This window comes from Ambystoma mexicanum, chromosome 8 (genome assembly GCF_040938575.1).
Source record: "Ambystoma mexicanum isolate Mex_15411 chromosome 8, UKY_AmexF1_1, whole genome shotgun sequence".
NCBI classification, from domain to species: Eukaryota; Metazoa; Chordata; class Amphibia; order Caudata; family Ambystomatidae; genus Ambystoma; species Ambystoma mexicanum.
This window is the reverse complement of record NC_090929.1, coordinates 650,822,035-650,838,792: the sequence shown is the minus strand read 5'-3', so window position 1 is coordinate 650,838,792 and position 16,758 is coordinate 650,822,035. Positions and strand designations below refer to the sequence as shown.

Below are 16,758 nucleotides of genomic sequence, written 5' to 3'. Positions count from 1 at the left end.
TGCGTTTCATTCACAACTGTTTTTGCCACGATACCAGAAAGACCAAAACCTGATTGAAACATTGCCCACTTATTATGTGCCAAACAAAAACCAATATGTAACAGAAACCAAAATCGTGAAAACTCTTGACACCGTCAAAGATAAAAAGGCAGCGACCAGGGACTGGTTCAGGCGAGGCTATAGATCCACCCAACCATTGGGTTCTGGTTTTCTGCAGTTCTGCCATTTAAACCATCTTCCTTAAAGTGGTTGCGCAGATAGATATGTTTGCCAAGCATTCGTCTTCAGTTTTGATGTTTAACAATCTCTGCATTTCAGTACTTTCCCAGCACAGAACCCGTTCATACGGATATTTCTTTAATAGCATTATAGCCATAATTTAGACTTTGGCTGGGATAGAATGTGTATTTGAATGTCTTCCTTTATTCTGCTTACATGCAGACAGTGGCCTCACGAGCCAGCATATACCCTGGGGCAGACATCCTCCCAGTCCTTTGTGCCAACTGCTCCCTACAAATGAACAGTAAATATGTTTCTTATCAGCTTCAGCCCTTGCCAGGCCCTTCAACCATACCTGGGCCCCAGGGTAGTGTACGACTCTGGCCATCCACCTTCCTACCTCCATCAGCCCTCATGAATTGACTATATGGACCCATTCCCTGCATGTAATATGCAAAACCAGGAATGGCTGAGGGCATCAAGTAATCAACACCATCTCTGCACTATCAAAAACAAATGGCTCAGTGGATGCTTTTTTTAGTGAACAGTATGCAGGGGTCTTTGGTTTTTAGCTCTTCATCTCATGTACACATCAATGGCATCCATACATTCACTTTTCCATCAAAATTACTAAAACGCTTCCACCAGCCCTTCGTAGAACTTGCCAAAGACTTCTTGAGTTGTTACAATATGAAACCAGTCCTAGATAAAATCTAGTTGGCTGTGAGCAGTCTCCACTCTACGTGCCTCATGGTCCTCCAAAATCCCACTCTTCATGACCTCAAGTTACTTGAATCACTTCCCTCAACAGTCTAGGTCAATCTCATGGAAAACCTTAATCTCCCACTCCTGACAGACTCGCCAACTCCAATTTGACTCCATTCCTACATTAAGCCAGGACCTCACATCCAGACTCTGACAAGAACACACCTTGGGTCTGGGGCGGGAGAGAAATCTACTGGCGAAATCCCAACAGGAACACAGGAGCGCAACAGCGGAGGGGCGCCTGACTATGTAGACTTGTAAGGTGGAGAGAGCGCTGCAGCCCCAACGGTGATTACACCGGGGATCGCGTCAAGTGGAGCTTCTGTGGTTGGGCAGGGAGCTGAAGAGACTGCGAGGCAAGCCCTACACAGCAGGAGGCATTACCAGGCAGAAGGAGAGGCGGCCCACAGTGGTGCAGCAACAGCCTGGTCCGACAGAGGAAAGGGAGGGTACACAGCAGTAAGGTGAGCATCCAGGCGGCAAATTAATAACTCCACAGAAAGGCAAAAATAAAAAAGCGAGGGGTGACACTGCCCCTCCAACCCCCAAACCTCCCCACCCCCTCATCAACCCCAAGGGAAGAAGGCAGCAGTAGCAAACCAGAGGGTGACACACCGGTATTGTACGATCGGACCGAAAAAAAAAGGTCCGACCGTACAATACGACCGAAAAATGCTACCACCAAAGGTTCGAACACCAAAAGTTCAAACCTCTGGTGGTAGCATTGCAGGTAAGTAAAAAAGACTGCGGGGGCTGTGAACTTTACAGACTTACAGTGGGTTATAAGTCTCCTACGGGGTGGTGTGCAAGCTTGGATGAGTCACCTCCCCCATTTGGTGGAAAAGACTGGAGCCACAAAGCCGCTTGGTCTAGCAGCAAGCCAAATCACTGAGTCACCGAGAGCCTAGACCATCTGAGGAAAAGAAACTTGCGTGGAGTGGACCCTCCACACCAGTAGCGTTGGGGGTGAGGGCGAGGAATGGAGGTGACCAGGAACCAATGGTCATATGGCTGTGAGACAGAACATTGGGGATAGTAAAGGCCTACAACTCCCCCCAGCTTCCGGTTTTCAATGCCCACAAGCAAATCTAAAGAAGGGGTGCCCTACAACAGAACGTTGAGATGGAAACAGGAAGGCAGTCTCCAGAGGTGCTGGGGACAGGAGACCAAGAGCAACAGTGGCCCCCCCCCCAACCGAATCTCAAGCCCTGAGCTTACCTGTGGTCAGGCCGATGAATAAGGAAGATCTACAACAATGATTCCAAGAATTCCAGGATAAAATGACAGACTCACTGCAGGCTCAATTCACGGCCATGAGAGCGGACCTGAAACAATCACTGCAAGAGATCGGGGGTGGGGACATTGCCAGCCAGGGGGCGCGCACGGATGCCACAGAAAATGCACTTCAGGACCTGGCGGAAGAGGTCAGGAAGAGTGATGAACTGCTGGAAAACCTCTCAAGGATGAATCAAAATTTGGAAAATACAATGGGAGGACCTTGAGAATCGCTCACGGCATTCTAATATTAGAATCAAAAACCTGCCAGAAACTATGGAGGACAAAGACGTGAAAGAGACAATCCAAAATGTTTCAGGGATTTTCTGGCAAGGTAGACCTGGAAACATCAATCCCCGTAGACAGAAGACATAGTGTAGGCCCGTAGGGGAGGGAGCCAGGATGTGATCACAGTGCTTTCAATATACAGCCAAAAGGAGAGGATCATATGAACTACAGGAACGGTGGGAGCACTGAAGGTGTACAGTACAGAGATGCTCCTAATTCAAGACATAGTATAATCCACACTGATTAAGCGTCAAGCGATGGGTCCAGTGACTAGGGTTCTCATACACAAGAAAATACAATATAAATTGACTTTCCCCGTTTGGCCTCATTTTCACATGGGAAGGTAAACAGCACAGAATTACAACTTGTGAAGAGGGAATGCCCATATTACAAACAGAAGAGGACGACCAACAATGCACAGGACCGGGCGGGAAGCAGGCTCTGCCTAAGAGGAAGCCATGAGAACGGGAGAAGGGGGCGAGAAAAGACAAACGAGACAGATAAGGGCAGCAATGGAAACAAAGACCTAACCGACCAGAAAGGACGACGCTGGAAGAAACACGGGTTGGAGGGTTGGATCTCAGTAGGGTTTAGATTTGCCCTACACATAATCTCTGGGTTGGTTTGATGGGCCAAAGCAGAGAGGATGGTCCCCCTGGAGTCACTAGGAACCTTGGCTCGTACCAGAGGGGGAGGAAAAGGAGAGGGGAAGAGGGCACGGATCCAAAACCCTGATGATTAGGGATTCATAGGGCACATGGGAGAAATGAAGTAGGGCTCCCTGGCCAAGGGTCGTGCCTTTGTAACAAACTGGGCCAAGCAGTGGCAGAGCTTACTAGACTGGGTGAACAATGGGAGGTCAGTTTAGAATGCAACATACAATGTCTGAGGCCTGAACTCCCCTATTATGCGAAAGAAATTGGAGCATTTCTTGGCCACACAACGACCAGACGTCACAGCACTACAGGAAACGCTTATCTGCAATAAAAGACAGGCAGAAGTTTAGACTTAGAGGATAACCAACCCTATATCAGGCTAATGCTGAAAAGAAGAAGGCGGGAACTCTTAATGCGTTTAGACAAAATCAGAAGTTAACCTTCCTGGACCACAAACGGGATAAAGATGGCAGAAACATGTTTGCAAAATACAAACAGGGGAATTGAACGATTTAATTGCAATGTGCAACTTCAACATAACTTGGGATCCATTCAAAGAGCGCAGTGCGAAAATATATTATGGACAGGCGCAGCCTTCGCAAGAACCGAGATTTAAAAATGGGCCTCCTAACATTAAAAGATGTATGGAAGACAAAACATGGGGACATGGAGGGTGTAGACATTTTTTGCATGTGCATCGCACATTCTCCAGAATAGACTACGTTTGGGCCTCCTCCTCAATTATGGGCAGGAAAGACCAAAGAGTCCGGGGCCATTCTTTTGTCGAATCACGCTCTGCTGGTAATTGGCTTGCAACGACCCAACACAACCAAGAGATTGTGGCAATGGACTTTCCTGGCAGAGATCTTAAAAGATAAGGTCCCGACTAGAGACTTAGGGGACAAAATTAGGGAATACTTTGTCACAAATGCATCACCAGAATTGACGGAGGCGACGGTATGGGACGGCTTCAAGGCGGTAATGCAGGGTCACAACATTTCAGCAACAGTGGCAAAGGCTAAACAGTTGCGTCAACTGGAAACTGATTTAGAAACTAAATTGAAGGGGATAATGTCACGCATACCACAGGATCAGAGTAGATCACTAAAGCGGGGACTAAGAAGCGTAAGAGGGCAACTGCAAACGCTATACACAAGGAGGGCAGAAAAAGCCCTCCTACATGCGAAACAAATGTTTTACGTGAAAGCAAACAAGGCTGTCAGCCTGTTGGCTATGTTTCTCAAGGGGAAATTACTCAGATCAAAAATCAACGAGGAGAAAGGTTCACCACTACCCCGGCTATCATTAGACAGTTCTCAGCATTCTACGGTGATATATACATCTGAAACCCCGGACCGGGCACAATAACAGGCCTATCTACTACAGATAACCCTCAATAAAATAACGCTGCAAACCAGGGAACTATTAGAGGCAGAAATACCCGAGGAAGAGGTGAACCAAGTAATTAAATCGCTGTCGCTCAACAGAATTCCAGGCCCAGGTAGGTATACATCTATTATAAGACATTCAGGGCCACATTAACACCTAAATTAACGGTCCTATTTAACAAACTGATCGCAAGGAAGAATCTCCCCCCACAATGGAAGGGGCTAAAATGATGCTATTTCCCAAACCTAATAAAGATCCACACAATACACGTCATACCCACCAATCGCGCTGATAAACTTGGATGCCAAGCTTTTCACCAAGGTGTTGGCGAACAGGCTTGTTGCCATGCTTCCAGATCTGATCTAACCGGACCAATCGGGATTCATTAAGAACAGACAGACATGTGACAACATCCGGCGGGTCTGTCACCTGATAGAAAGGGTATAAAAGACAGGTCCCTCATCTATTCTACTTTGGCTCGACACCGAGAAAGCGTTTGATTGGGTGGAATGGTCATTCCGGTTTCAAACAATGGATTGTATGGGCTTCGGCAGGAGTTATGTCTGCATGGTCCATGCAAACTATGTCACCCCAACGATTAGTCAATAAATGGTTCCCTCTTCCAATTGATCAATATTAGCATGGGCACGAAACAGGGATGCCACCCACCCCCTTTGCTTTATGCTATATACCTGGAGCCACAACTAACAAAAATACGTCTCTTGGATCACAAGGGTATTCCATTCGGGTAGGGGGGGCAAATGAGCATATGGTCATGACATTCGCAGACGACCTGCTTCTCACTGTAACTGACGTAGATGGATCTTTACAGTGAATTTCCCAGGAACTCTGACAGTTTGGAAAGATGGCGGGTCTTAAAATGAACGCCAAGAAATCTGAAATGTAAAACTATCCCTAGGGTCGCCCCGGCTCCAGACACTACAGGCTACATCGCCTGCAACTTACCTACTTGGGAATCCAGATAACAGACTCCCTAGCAACGCTCTATAGTGCAAGTTATGTTCCCCTTCTTCTGAAAACAAACAACTTATTGAACAAATGGGCCTGGCTATATCCTGGTTGGGTAGGGTCCATACAATAAAAGTGACAATTCTCCCAGTCTATCTGACTCTGCTTATAGACGCATGAAAAAGGCGGTTGGGGAGGTGGACTGGTCTGACTCGTGGGATGTGAGGGCTTTCATGACAGGTTCGGATGAGGAGAGGGATGGATTGGCCAGTCGACTGTACAAGCTAATCGTGTCACATTATCAGAGTAATGACAATTTACGGACAGTCTGGAGTGAGAGGATTGGGTCAGAGATAGACATTGATGCCTGGAAGAATATGTGTGCAAATGTCTCGCTGTGTTCGCTGAATCTGAGTGAAAGGTCTCGCCAGATAAAGATTCTGAAATGCGTATATTGGTGCCCGGAAACACTTCATAAAAGAGGCATGTCTGACAGTGCAGATTGTTGGGGATGTGTTCAAGAAGTTGGGTCACTGGAGCACATGCTATGGAGCTGTGTGAGGGTGAGAGAATTTTGGATTAAGGTTTGTGATGTATGTGACAGGATAACTGGTGGTGGGTCTGTACTGGATTTTAGGACGGTAGACCTTGGAGAGGATTCTGGGATGGCCGAGGTCAGCTCTGCACTTAAAAAGTGGTCTTTCAGGGCTTTCATTGTGGCCAAGAGACTGATTCTCCGTGGGTGGAAAGGTCGGGTACCTCCTTCCTTTGAGGATTGAATACAAGAGATGCATGGCCTGTCAAGGACTGAGAAGCTGATATATAAACTGAAATGTAAATTGTCATCATATGAGAGGATTTGGAACTTGTTTAATGATTTCTATTAGATTGTTATGTGTTTGTTGTTTTCTTGCAATTTCTTGCATAGATTTAAAGGTAATGTTTCTGTATTCATGTATATATTGTAAATAAAATAAATAAAATAAATAAATAAAAAAAGATTAAAATGTGAGGAAGTACTGGGAACCCATCGGTATAGGGACTGTGGGAGACTCATTACAAGAAGGGAAACCAATGGACTTTAGGGCACACACCTCAGAGACTGGTTTACATGCAGGGCAACACATAATAGATGCTACTCTCCTCACTAGGCTAAAGTGGAAACGGCCAGACACAGACAAGGAACTGGAGGGGGATGAAATAATAGAAACACATTATATTATATTTCAGAAGGGGGGCATGCAGTATAGAGAATATACGATTTATTGATGTCTCGGCATGAGCATATGCTTGCACAAACCCGTCGTAGTTGGGAAGCAGATCTGCAGGAACAATTGACAGATGCAGAGAGATAGCCTATGATAAAAAAGGTTTCCAGAAATGCAAACTTCAGTTACTTCTGCTGTACATAACCCGCAGGGCGTATTTAACCCCTAAGAAAGTCGCCAAATTTAGCAAAACTGCAGAACAGACCAAAATGTGGACTGATTAATGCAGGTCTGGTAGACATGTTCTGGGCATGTACAAAGATCCAACAGTACTGGGAAGACATAGCTCAGTCCCTAGCCAGGGCAGGCATAATACTGGACACGCTGCCTCCCACAGCCTGTATGCTTGGCATTTTTGCACGACCAAAGCAAGCAAGACATGTCAGTAAATTGAAAGAACTATCATATATCCTAGCCAAACATAGGATAGCGATGGGTCAGAAAAGTCACAATGGACCGGTAGTAGGTCTGTGGTGGAGTGACCTCCAAAAATGGCCTTTGGCAGAGACCTCAGTGAGACAAGAGGCGGCCCAGAGAGGCCAAGGAGAAGAAAATGGAGACTTGCACTCCTTGAGGCATATGTTACAGGAACTGATGGCCTCTGCACATAGCGACACCCAAGTGGTAATGAATGCCCCGTCGCAATTGACGGAACAGAGATATATGCAGGCCTCCAGATAAGGTGCGCACTAGGCCTTTTTACGCATGAAAATCTTGTAAATATGACAGCTTTATTATTTTCTTGTGTACGTTTACACACACACGTTTAGAGCAGAGGGCAGCGCAAAGGACAGGTTACTTGACACAAACCAGAACGCTTCTTTTGATTTTTATCTACATGCATATAATTGCATGCCATGGATAAAAGCCTCTGACAATAGAATGCATTTCTCTGACGTCTAAAACAAAAAAAACTGCACACTTATTAAAGGAATGGTTTATTTCCATTCAGCTTCTGCTGTGTTGATGCTCATGGAGCTCTGTGCATATTTATTTTCCTAGCATTTTAGGATTGTATAATTAATAAGATGGAAAACTAAGTTGCAATTGAGAACATTTTGTGACACATAATGCTTTTCTTTACAGTGAAAGCAAACCAGTATTTCACAATTGTATTTTTCAGAGTTCCTGTGCCCTGTCAATAATCATGTGGGGGCAGATCATTTTTACACTTGTAATTTAATTTACATCTAAATTATAAAAACAATGTGTAAAATGATGTATATTCACAGTCTAGTTTACATCCATTCACCTTGCAGTGAATGGGGTACATTACTATAAATGGTCAGTGGCAGCATAGTCTTTGCTCAAGGGTGGGTGATTGTCATTGCACCAGTCACAGGCACTCTAGCCTCTCAAATCTTCAAGACTACAATTCAAACATCCAAAACCTGACTCTCCAGAAAGTGCAAGCGCTGTTCAAAAACAAATGAAAGTAACATTTGTAATTAAAATAGAAACTCAGCAAAACCTGTCCCTGTGATTATCCAGATAGGTATTTAACTTTATGTAGCAATTCATACATGGTTCATCCAACATCTAGGCACTGTGATTAGTATACCTCAGGCGATACTCAGTTAACCAACCTTTGAAGGATGTTAGCCAATAAGATAGCTCAGCCGGTTGATCACTCGTTGCTGCGATCTGTGCATGATCTGTAGGTTGTGGGTTCAAATCCTGGCACAGCCAACTCAGCCTTTTGAGGTTGATAACGGAGTACCGACTTCAGTTTGGTGATAATTATGATAAATATGTTCTAGGTACACCGCTTACTCAAAAGTGCTATCTAAATAACCATTTGACCATAATATTATATTAGATATAGAATTTAGCATGGAGCCCCACGAGACAAACTGAAATACAACCTCCACAGAGAGGTCCTCACCACTGAAATAGGCAACTAAACGGGACCCCACAAGGGTAGATCAAGCCACAGGACACCACACTATGAGCACGGTACAACTACAAAACCCCAGCAACTTGAAAGAACGCATGATCCACAAGACTGAAATACAATGACTACAGAGTGGCATTCGCCACTATGAAGCACAGGACCCCACAAAGGAAGATCAAACCACAGGGAAGCTTTCGCCACTGAACCCAATACAACTATGAAATCCCAGCAAACGGAAGCACCCAACCGTCACGAGTCTCAGAGCAAGAAATACAGCCACAGAGAGGCCTTTGCCACAGTGAAACAGATGACTATACAGAAGCCCCCAAGGGAAGACCAATCCATCGGGAGAATAAAACCAAATGAATTACTATTCAACACAAGGGATCAGGAACCACAACACAGATTGCTCGAGTTAGTTCGACCTCCCGTGTTAGTTCATACCTAGACACCTGGGACAGTCCAACCCCATGATAGTCCTCCTCCTTGGGATAGACCCACTCTTGGGAAAGCCAACCAAAAATTCCCCCACACCAGGAAAGACCGATGCACAAGGAATAATCAAATCAGAACAAAGTGGAGCAATCCCTGGACACCACACCCAGGAACCAACCCATACCAAGAGATGAAAACCACACGCTAAATTCAAACAAGTCTTTTGCCAAAACAATACCAAAATCACTACTTGTCGCTCTATCTCTCAATTTACCACTCACTTGGTCAACCATCTATCCGTAAGCACATTAGTAGATTGACCAGTAACTCAGAGCAAAGATGGGAAACACACCGAATCAAACCGGAAAGAAACAACACCAATACGCCATTCACCTCAAAAAATTGGCACGACAAATGTAATCAATGTCATCCGAAAAAAGGCCATGAAGACATCATTCCAATAAGAAACCTGGCTGAACTACTCAACGAAGAAATAGCAACAATAGATCTGAACATACAACACATTGGAAGGAATGGCCAATGCCAACACAATCACGAAAACACACAGTCAAAGACCAAACAAGCCACAGGAAACAAAAAGATACACTGCAACGCAGTCAATGCAACATCAATGCCAAAACACACAACAGAAATATACGAACTGTTAAGCGATGGAGGAACAGACATCCTAATTGTCATCGAAACCTGGCCAACTGAAAACTACAAGGTAATAGTACACAACTGCCTACCCAACTATTTCAAACTCAAACAAGCCAACAGAGAAGGAAAAAAAGAGGGGGGTCCCGCCGAGGCATACAAGGACCAGCACCACTGCTAAACATTCCAAACTGTGAATCACTCCTCCTGCACCTAGCTCTAGGTCATCAAACCAACCAAACATTTCCACTTATCTACAGGCCACCGACTTACAACCCTACCTTCATTGACACCCTTCATAGACACCTTTGTAGAAGCTATCACCAGTATCGCCATCAAACATGATCACCTCGTCATTCTTAGAGACTTCAACAACTGGTTCTAATTGGAGAACATAAACTCACCTAAAACTTGATAATCAACTAGCAACAATGCATCTACAACAAGGTGAAAGGACACACACACACCTTCTGCAACAAAAACCTTGTCACAACTGCCACTCCAATGCAAATCCTCTGGAGCGACCGCCAACACGGATACATGATAACCTCCCAAAAAATCCACCAATTCGGAATTGAAACTGGATATCCATCAACAGGATGGACCTAAACGCAAGACTGGAAGCTACAAAACCATGCTAGACTCAACCAACATAAAAGAAAGAACAGACAATCCAAAAATGGATCGCGAAAAAACACTTGATGCCATTGCACCAGACAAACCATTCACCCCCTCAAAGAAGCCAATGGCAAGATGGTTCACACCCCACCTCAGAGCACTGAAGAAAAATGGAGGAAGAACTACAACGCAAAAAGAAATACTATAAAAAAATGTGCATACCATAAACAGATTTAGGCTGTACAAACACGAAATACTCAAAGCAAAAAAAGACATTCTACAAGGAACAGATAAACTCAAGCAACAACCAGAAAGATGTTCATCATCATAAACGAGCTAAGAAACCCATCAGGGTGCAACAACACACCAGCCCCCCTCACAAAACTTATGTGAATACCTTGCTGTCCACTTGAAGAACAAAATTACAAACATCCAGCAAATCAGGGACAAAGCTAAAAGACTCCATCAACCACGTCAACCAGCGGACACCGGAATCAGAACAGCTCTCCTCAGGCTAAAATCCTTCGACAAAAAGAATGGAAACCACTTGGATAGTACCTTTCAAGTCAGCACCCAGAAAAACAACATGTGGAGTCCCACAAGGCTCATCGCTATCACCACTACTCTTCAATATCTACATGACCCCCCCCTGGTTAACCTCAACAAACATGGCCTCACCTCCTACAACTACGCAGATGACAAAAATCACCTACAAAATCAATGCCAGCGAAGAACAAAACCCAACAGTCACCAACTGCCTCTCTGACCTAAACCAGTGGACGAGCACCAACAGCTTTAAACTCAACCCGGACAAAAATGAAATCATGGTTGCACCAAACGACCCGTTGAACAACCACCACATCCCAAGGCCCATTGAGCTGGGAAATCCACCAGAATCACCCAAAGTGCGCAAAAACCTCAGAATCCTAATGGACAACACTAACACTAGAGCAAAGGTCAAGGCAGTAGTTAAGAAATGCTTCTTCCACCTACACACAATCAAGAACATACTTCCCTTCACCTTCAGACACAGAACACTCGCCATCATCTCCCTCATGTCATGTCAGGACTAGACTACAGCATCTATCTCAGAATGCCAGAATAACTTTTGAGGAAACTAGGACGACTACAGAACGCAGCAGCCAAGACTACCCCTTACACCCATTAAGAGAAAACACATCGCCCCAGCGATGAGAACACTGCATTGGTTAGCAGTCAAAAAACAAATCTTCAAAATACTTTGCATATCACACAGAGCAATCCACGGCCAAGGAGCAGAATTCATACACAAAGAAATCACCATCTACAAACCAACACGGACACCAAGGTCCAACGACATTCGCCAAGAAACAAAATAATACACAAAGCACACATTTGCGGGTAGGGGGATCAGCATTCTCCTGCATAGCTGTGAGACTCTGGCACTCACTCCCCAAAGGAAATATTAATAACTGAAGAGCACCTATAATTCAGTAAACTGGTAAAAACATGGCTCTTTAACGCTGCAAGCTAAAGAAAGAAGACCAGAGAGACAAAAACCACCAATGCAACACTAAATCTGCTAAACCGGATGACCCAAAGAAAGCTCAAACCCAAACTCTATAGAATAAGACTAGACTGATGGATCGACCCAACACACAGAAAAAGACCCAGACAACCCTGCCTAACCTTGCTAAAAACTCTCTAATACTCTGCAAACCCACCACCCAACACTGAAGAAACAAGACACATACCTTGACCACAAAACACCCCAAACTAGACACTCTACCAACTCTTCAAAAAACCCAAGATGCACATAAAACATCGGCATACAAACACCCACCAAACAACACCCAAGCGTCCATCAACCAAAAACATAACAGCACTATTACCAGTTTTTACGAACAGAAGCCTCCAACAGCACATCAAAGCTCTTTTGTGCTTTTTCCTCTCAATCTTACTAACCGACCAATCCCAACCTCCTTCCTTTTCAGGTCCGCCAGAGTGCCTGGAGACCATGAAAATGACAGCAGTGCACGGCATAAGTCACAATAACGTAACATCTGACTGTATGCACTTACAGTTTGGGATGCAGTTAAACCTGCAAATAATAGGAGTCAGAAACAATAACACAAATGGAACAGCGTTCTTAACATGTGGCTGAGAATATTAGGATACCCTACCTGTCAGGGTTGCACAGTGAGGCAGTTACATCTGACAAAAAGGAGTTCCGCTGCACTTGCTGTGAAACCAGTGATTGCGGTTTACGATTCAGAGACAACCGATCTAGAATTTAGCTGCTAGGCAACAGCATACTTGCCAAACCTACTTAGGCAGGAGGCTACTGCTTTTTAAGCAGCCCTAGCACCTAGATATTGGGTGACAGATCCTACTGCTTTTTACAGGGGCAGGTAATTTATGTGACTATGGCAGGCTGCTTGAGACCGGCCAAGGACAAAGCATGCAATACATTAGTTAGTCTGTCTGTGCGGTGGGTGGGTAAGTGATTACTGTGAGTGATGGGCTCAGACCAATCCAGGGACCTGATCGCTACATGACTCTGCCCTGCATCTGGCTGGGACAGGCCTTAGGTGAACCACCCCTGATGGCAAGTGGCAAAGCGTACCACCATCACACAGCATCTGCATATCAAACTGAGGAGGGTATCAGTCTCCATGTTGTTCAGTTATTCAGCTTGCACTGCAGGAATACATATGTATTGCCCATGCTGCCGCTACAGAGCAGTGGCAAACGTTGCCTACCAGTGCTGTGTGCTTACCTTCTGTGGAGTTAGGTAATTGAATTTGGTGTTAACTTCAGAATTATACATTTTAAAACATCTTTCCATGTTGTGCTGTTTGATGGGTTGTGTATTTTAGAATGCTCCAGTGGTGCCAACAATGTATGTTTTGTATTTTCCTGTGATGTAATTGGTATGCCAAGTATTAATTTTGAAACTTGAAAAATCCTACATCTTTTTGGTCACAGAATGTTGGCAAGCATGCAACAGCAATCACAAAAACATAATATACTTTGTCTACCAAGGGCTGAGAGTACACGGTATCCCGATTTGTGAGAGAATATCAGTGGTCAGATTAGTTTGACAAATATAAATGACTTTCATTTACATTAACACTATTTAATTTCGCCGAGCATGCACAGAACAAAAGACAGCCCCATCTGTCCAGGTATGCCTAGCTAATAAACCACCAGCCCACCAAACACTGCACTATTGTCAAATAGCCGGGTGGCTCCGCATACACTGCCTCCTGAAAACGCTAAAGGGCGAAGAGGCAACAACATATAGTTGCATTCTGAAAGCAAGTACAAAAAGAGGCAGAAAAGCACAACGCACAGACGTATAGCATCCCATGTTAGATTTTTAGTGTATGGGTTGAGGATTGTGAGATTTTTCAGTTTCAATACACCATTGGACTGCTCTGTGCGGGAACAATGATCTGTCCTCTTTATCCTGCCATTATGATAGCTTGATTCAATCAATTTATGAATTGACTTTTTATATTCAGACTTGTTCGGTTGATCAGGTTTTCTCCATTTGAGAGATTTCTTTCTCCGTTGGAGTCAACTTGTCAGTCACCTTCATTTGTGCATTTGGGACTATTGCGATCTCCCTTTTGCTTGTCATTTGGCAGTGTTTTGTTAGCAGCCTTTCTTTGAAACTAGCACTTTTCACATTATGCACTTTATTAGTGTTATATAGTTGTATGCCCTATTTATGTGTGAGCTTTAAACCATTTATAACTTTTTTAATGATTTTGATGAAATAAATAAACTTAGTATTTTACTACCCTGTTGTGATTTGTATGAAGTGATCGCGGTGTTGACTGGGGTATTTTTTCTTACATTGATGATGGGAGTGGGTCTTATTTCTTGAGTGACCTCAGTTCTATATCCGCTGGCTTAACTTGTGTATATTATTCACAACGCACAGTGCAACACGAAGAACCCGAGTGGGAGACGAAAAGAAAAAGAAGGCTGCTTCGTAAGAATGGACAATTTGCAGTGACTACACTAAGGAAGAAAAAAAAACGACTCGCGATGCGGCATTCTCTCGTATTGGAAAACAATTGGTCATACAAGAGAGGCGTTATAATTATAATAATATGGAGAATTTACAGCGATGTTAAGATATGGGATGATCTGTAGTAAGAGATGTGCCTCTAGAGAACGTATCTCTTATTAAAGGAACGGTGTGATCTTATTGTGCGACAGGGGTAAAGCCTAACGAAAGGGGAGATGAGAGAGATGTAGATATTATAAAATGTCGAGAGTGTTCCACAAGCAGCGTATTTTCTCATTCATTGAAGCCGAGTGATCTTGGGTAACACAGGTTAGGTTTTAGTTTATGGGGTGGGGGGAGTGGAGTACTGCAGGTGGGGACCGTTCCGCGAGACATGCAAACATGGGCTGTACAGTCGCTAGGGCTGTTCAAAGCGGGTAGGAGGATCCAGAGCGGAGTACAGGTGGAGGTGGTTAGAATGGGAACATTAAACAATGAAGGTTGCAGGGACGGAGTTTGGTTGTCTTAAGCAACCCCACCCCCGGACGTACCAGTCAAACTTCCCCACTTGATCTTCATAAACAGCAGCGATTAATGCCGGTAGAAGTAACAGCACAGCCACCAAGGACGCCATGACAGGAGCTACTAGAAAGGGGAGGAGGGATGCGACCGACCATTGACAGGAAGGGGAGGGGCAAAGCCTGTTCATAGAGCTTGAAAGAGAGGAGGAACAGACCATAGAGAAGGACGGCCGATCTGAAATCATAAACCGAAGCCAGCGGGAGCGTTTCTTTTCAAAACAACTTTACTTAAGGTTTTCGATGATACATGCTAACGGAAAGTGGGGTTGTAGCTTTTCTCGCAGTGAAATAGTATTGCTGGTGTTTTTTTTCTCAGGTGCATGATCAAGTACTTCAGCGGAATTAAAAAGCAAGTTCACCTTGGAATTGAAATGAAAATGATGTGGCACTGTAAAATGTCAAAGGCCACAGTGGTGCAAACTGGGTGGGGGCTAGATGCCTCCTGTGTCTCCCCCCTCACCCCCCATTCCCAGTGAAGCAGAGGTAGTTGGAATGCCTGGGTAGGAGAACGGGGGAGGTCGGCGGGGTGAAAAGTAGGGTTATTTGACGCGATTGTAGATCTATATTTTGAGCCATTGGCTATCACAACTTGAAAGCTTTGTTTCTGCATAGTTGTATTGAAGAAATTCGAGTAAGTTATACCTTAGCTTTTGTTTCCTTAACTTCAGACTCTTGGCTATTTGGGACTGACAGGATGGTGGATGTAACAAAATGACTACTGCTCTGTAGATGTAAAGGAACGAGTAGTGTCTAAAACGCCTACTTAGCCTTGTTATGTGGGACACTCCTGTTGTCAGCAAAGATATTGATGGCCTCAGGCCTGCATAACACCCCTGCCCTCCCTCCCCGTAACAGAGGACACACACAGTGTTGCGGTTTCGGGCTCCGGGTGCGCACTGCCTTTGTCGGTGCAGAAACACCCCTTTTATTTCCTAATGCGATGGAGTCGCTTCACTCTGTCGCGTGCTATCACGTGATCCATTACATTCCTCCTTTTTCATAAGGGTAAAACATGACACGACAGTAGTAACCATCAACAACAGTGTTCATAACAGTGACCCAAACATCCTTATTTGCGTGAGTTTTTCAGTCAGGCATAACATAGTCACGGCCTCCTCCACCATCACTGTCCCAGCTGCCACACTCCTCGCTTACCTCCTTGGGTAGGTGAGTCTCCCCACTCTTCTGGAAAAAACATGCGTTCCGGGTCTCCGGCCCCTCCTTCATCTGCTGCAGTGATCATCAACCCTTTTACCTGGATCACGTTCATTGGATGTGGTTCATAGGTAAGGGATAGTTTGCCTTCTGGGTGTCTATTTCTCACCATGTTATATTTGTGGCTTCAATGGATCTCTCTAAAGCTTTTGATCTCGTTGATAGACATATTTTATGGTCAATTCTAAAAGACCTATTGATCCCCAGACACCTACTAGAGATGATTATGGACTTATATTCTGACACAAAGATCAAGGTCAGACTTACCTCAGCAGGGTGACTATCTTCTGAAATAACAATGCCTAATGGCCTAAGACAAGGCTGCAAGTTGGCTGCCATATTATTTAACTTGTATGTCTCTAGAGCTGCTCAAGCGATTTCAGGAAAGGATTTAGCTCCACCCAAACTAGGAGAAACTGCAATTGAATGGATAGCATATGCTGATGATTTCTTACTGTTAGATCGCACAAAAATTGGTTTGCAAAAATTGATAAATGCATTTGTGGTATTTACTACCGGTTTACATTTA

General features: G+C 44.5%; 1 protein-coding gene across 1 annotated transcript in view; it reads right to left on the bottom strand.

The window, feature by feature from the left end:
* EMC1 (ER membrane protein complex subunit 1) overlaps window positions 1-15,137 on the bottom strand; it is a 755,368-nt gene extending 740,231 nt beyond the window's left edge. The window contains exon 1 of the mRNA XM_069610395.1: window positions 14,985-15,137. Within this exon, the coding sequence (XP_069466496.1) occupies window positions 14,985-15,067 (83 nt within the window). The 5' untranslated portion in view covers window positions 15,068-15,137. The remainder of the gene's footprint in view (window positions 1-14,984) is intronic.
* Window positions 15,138-16,758: the final 1,621 nt, after the last annotated feature.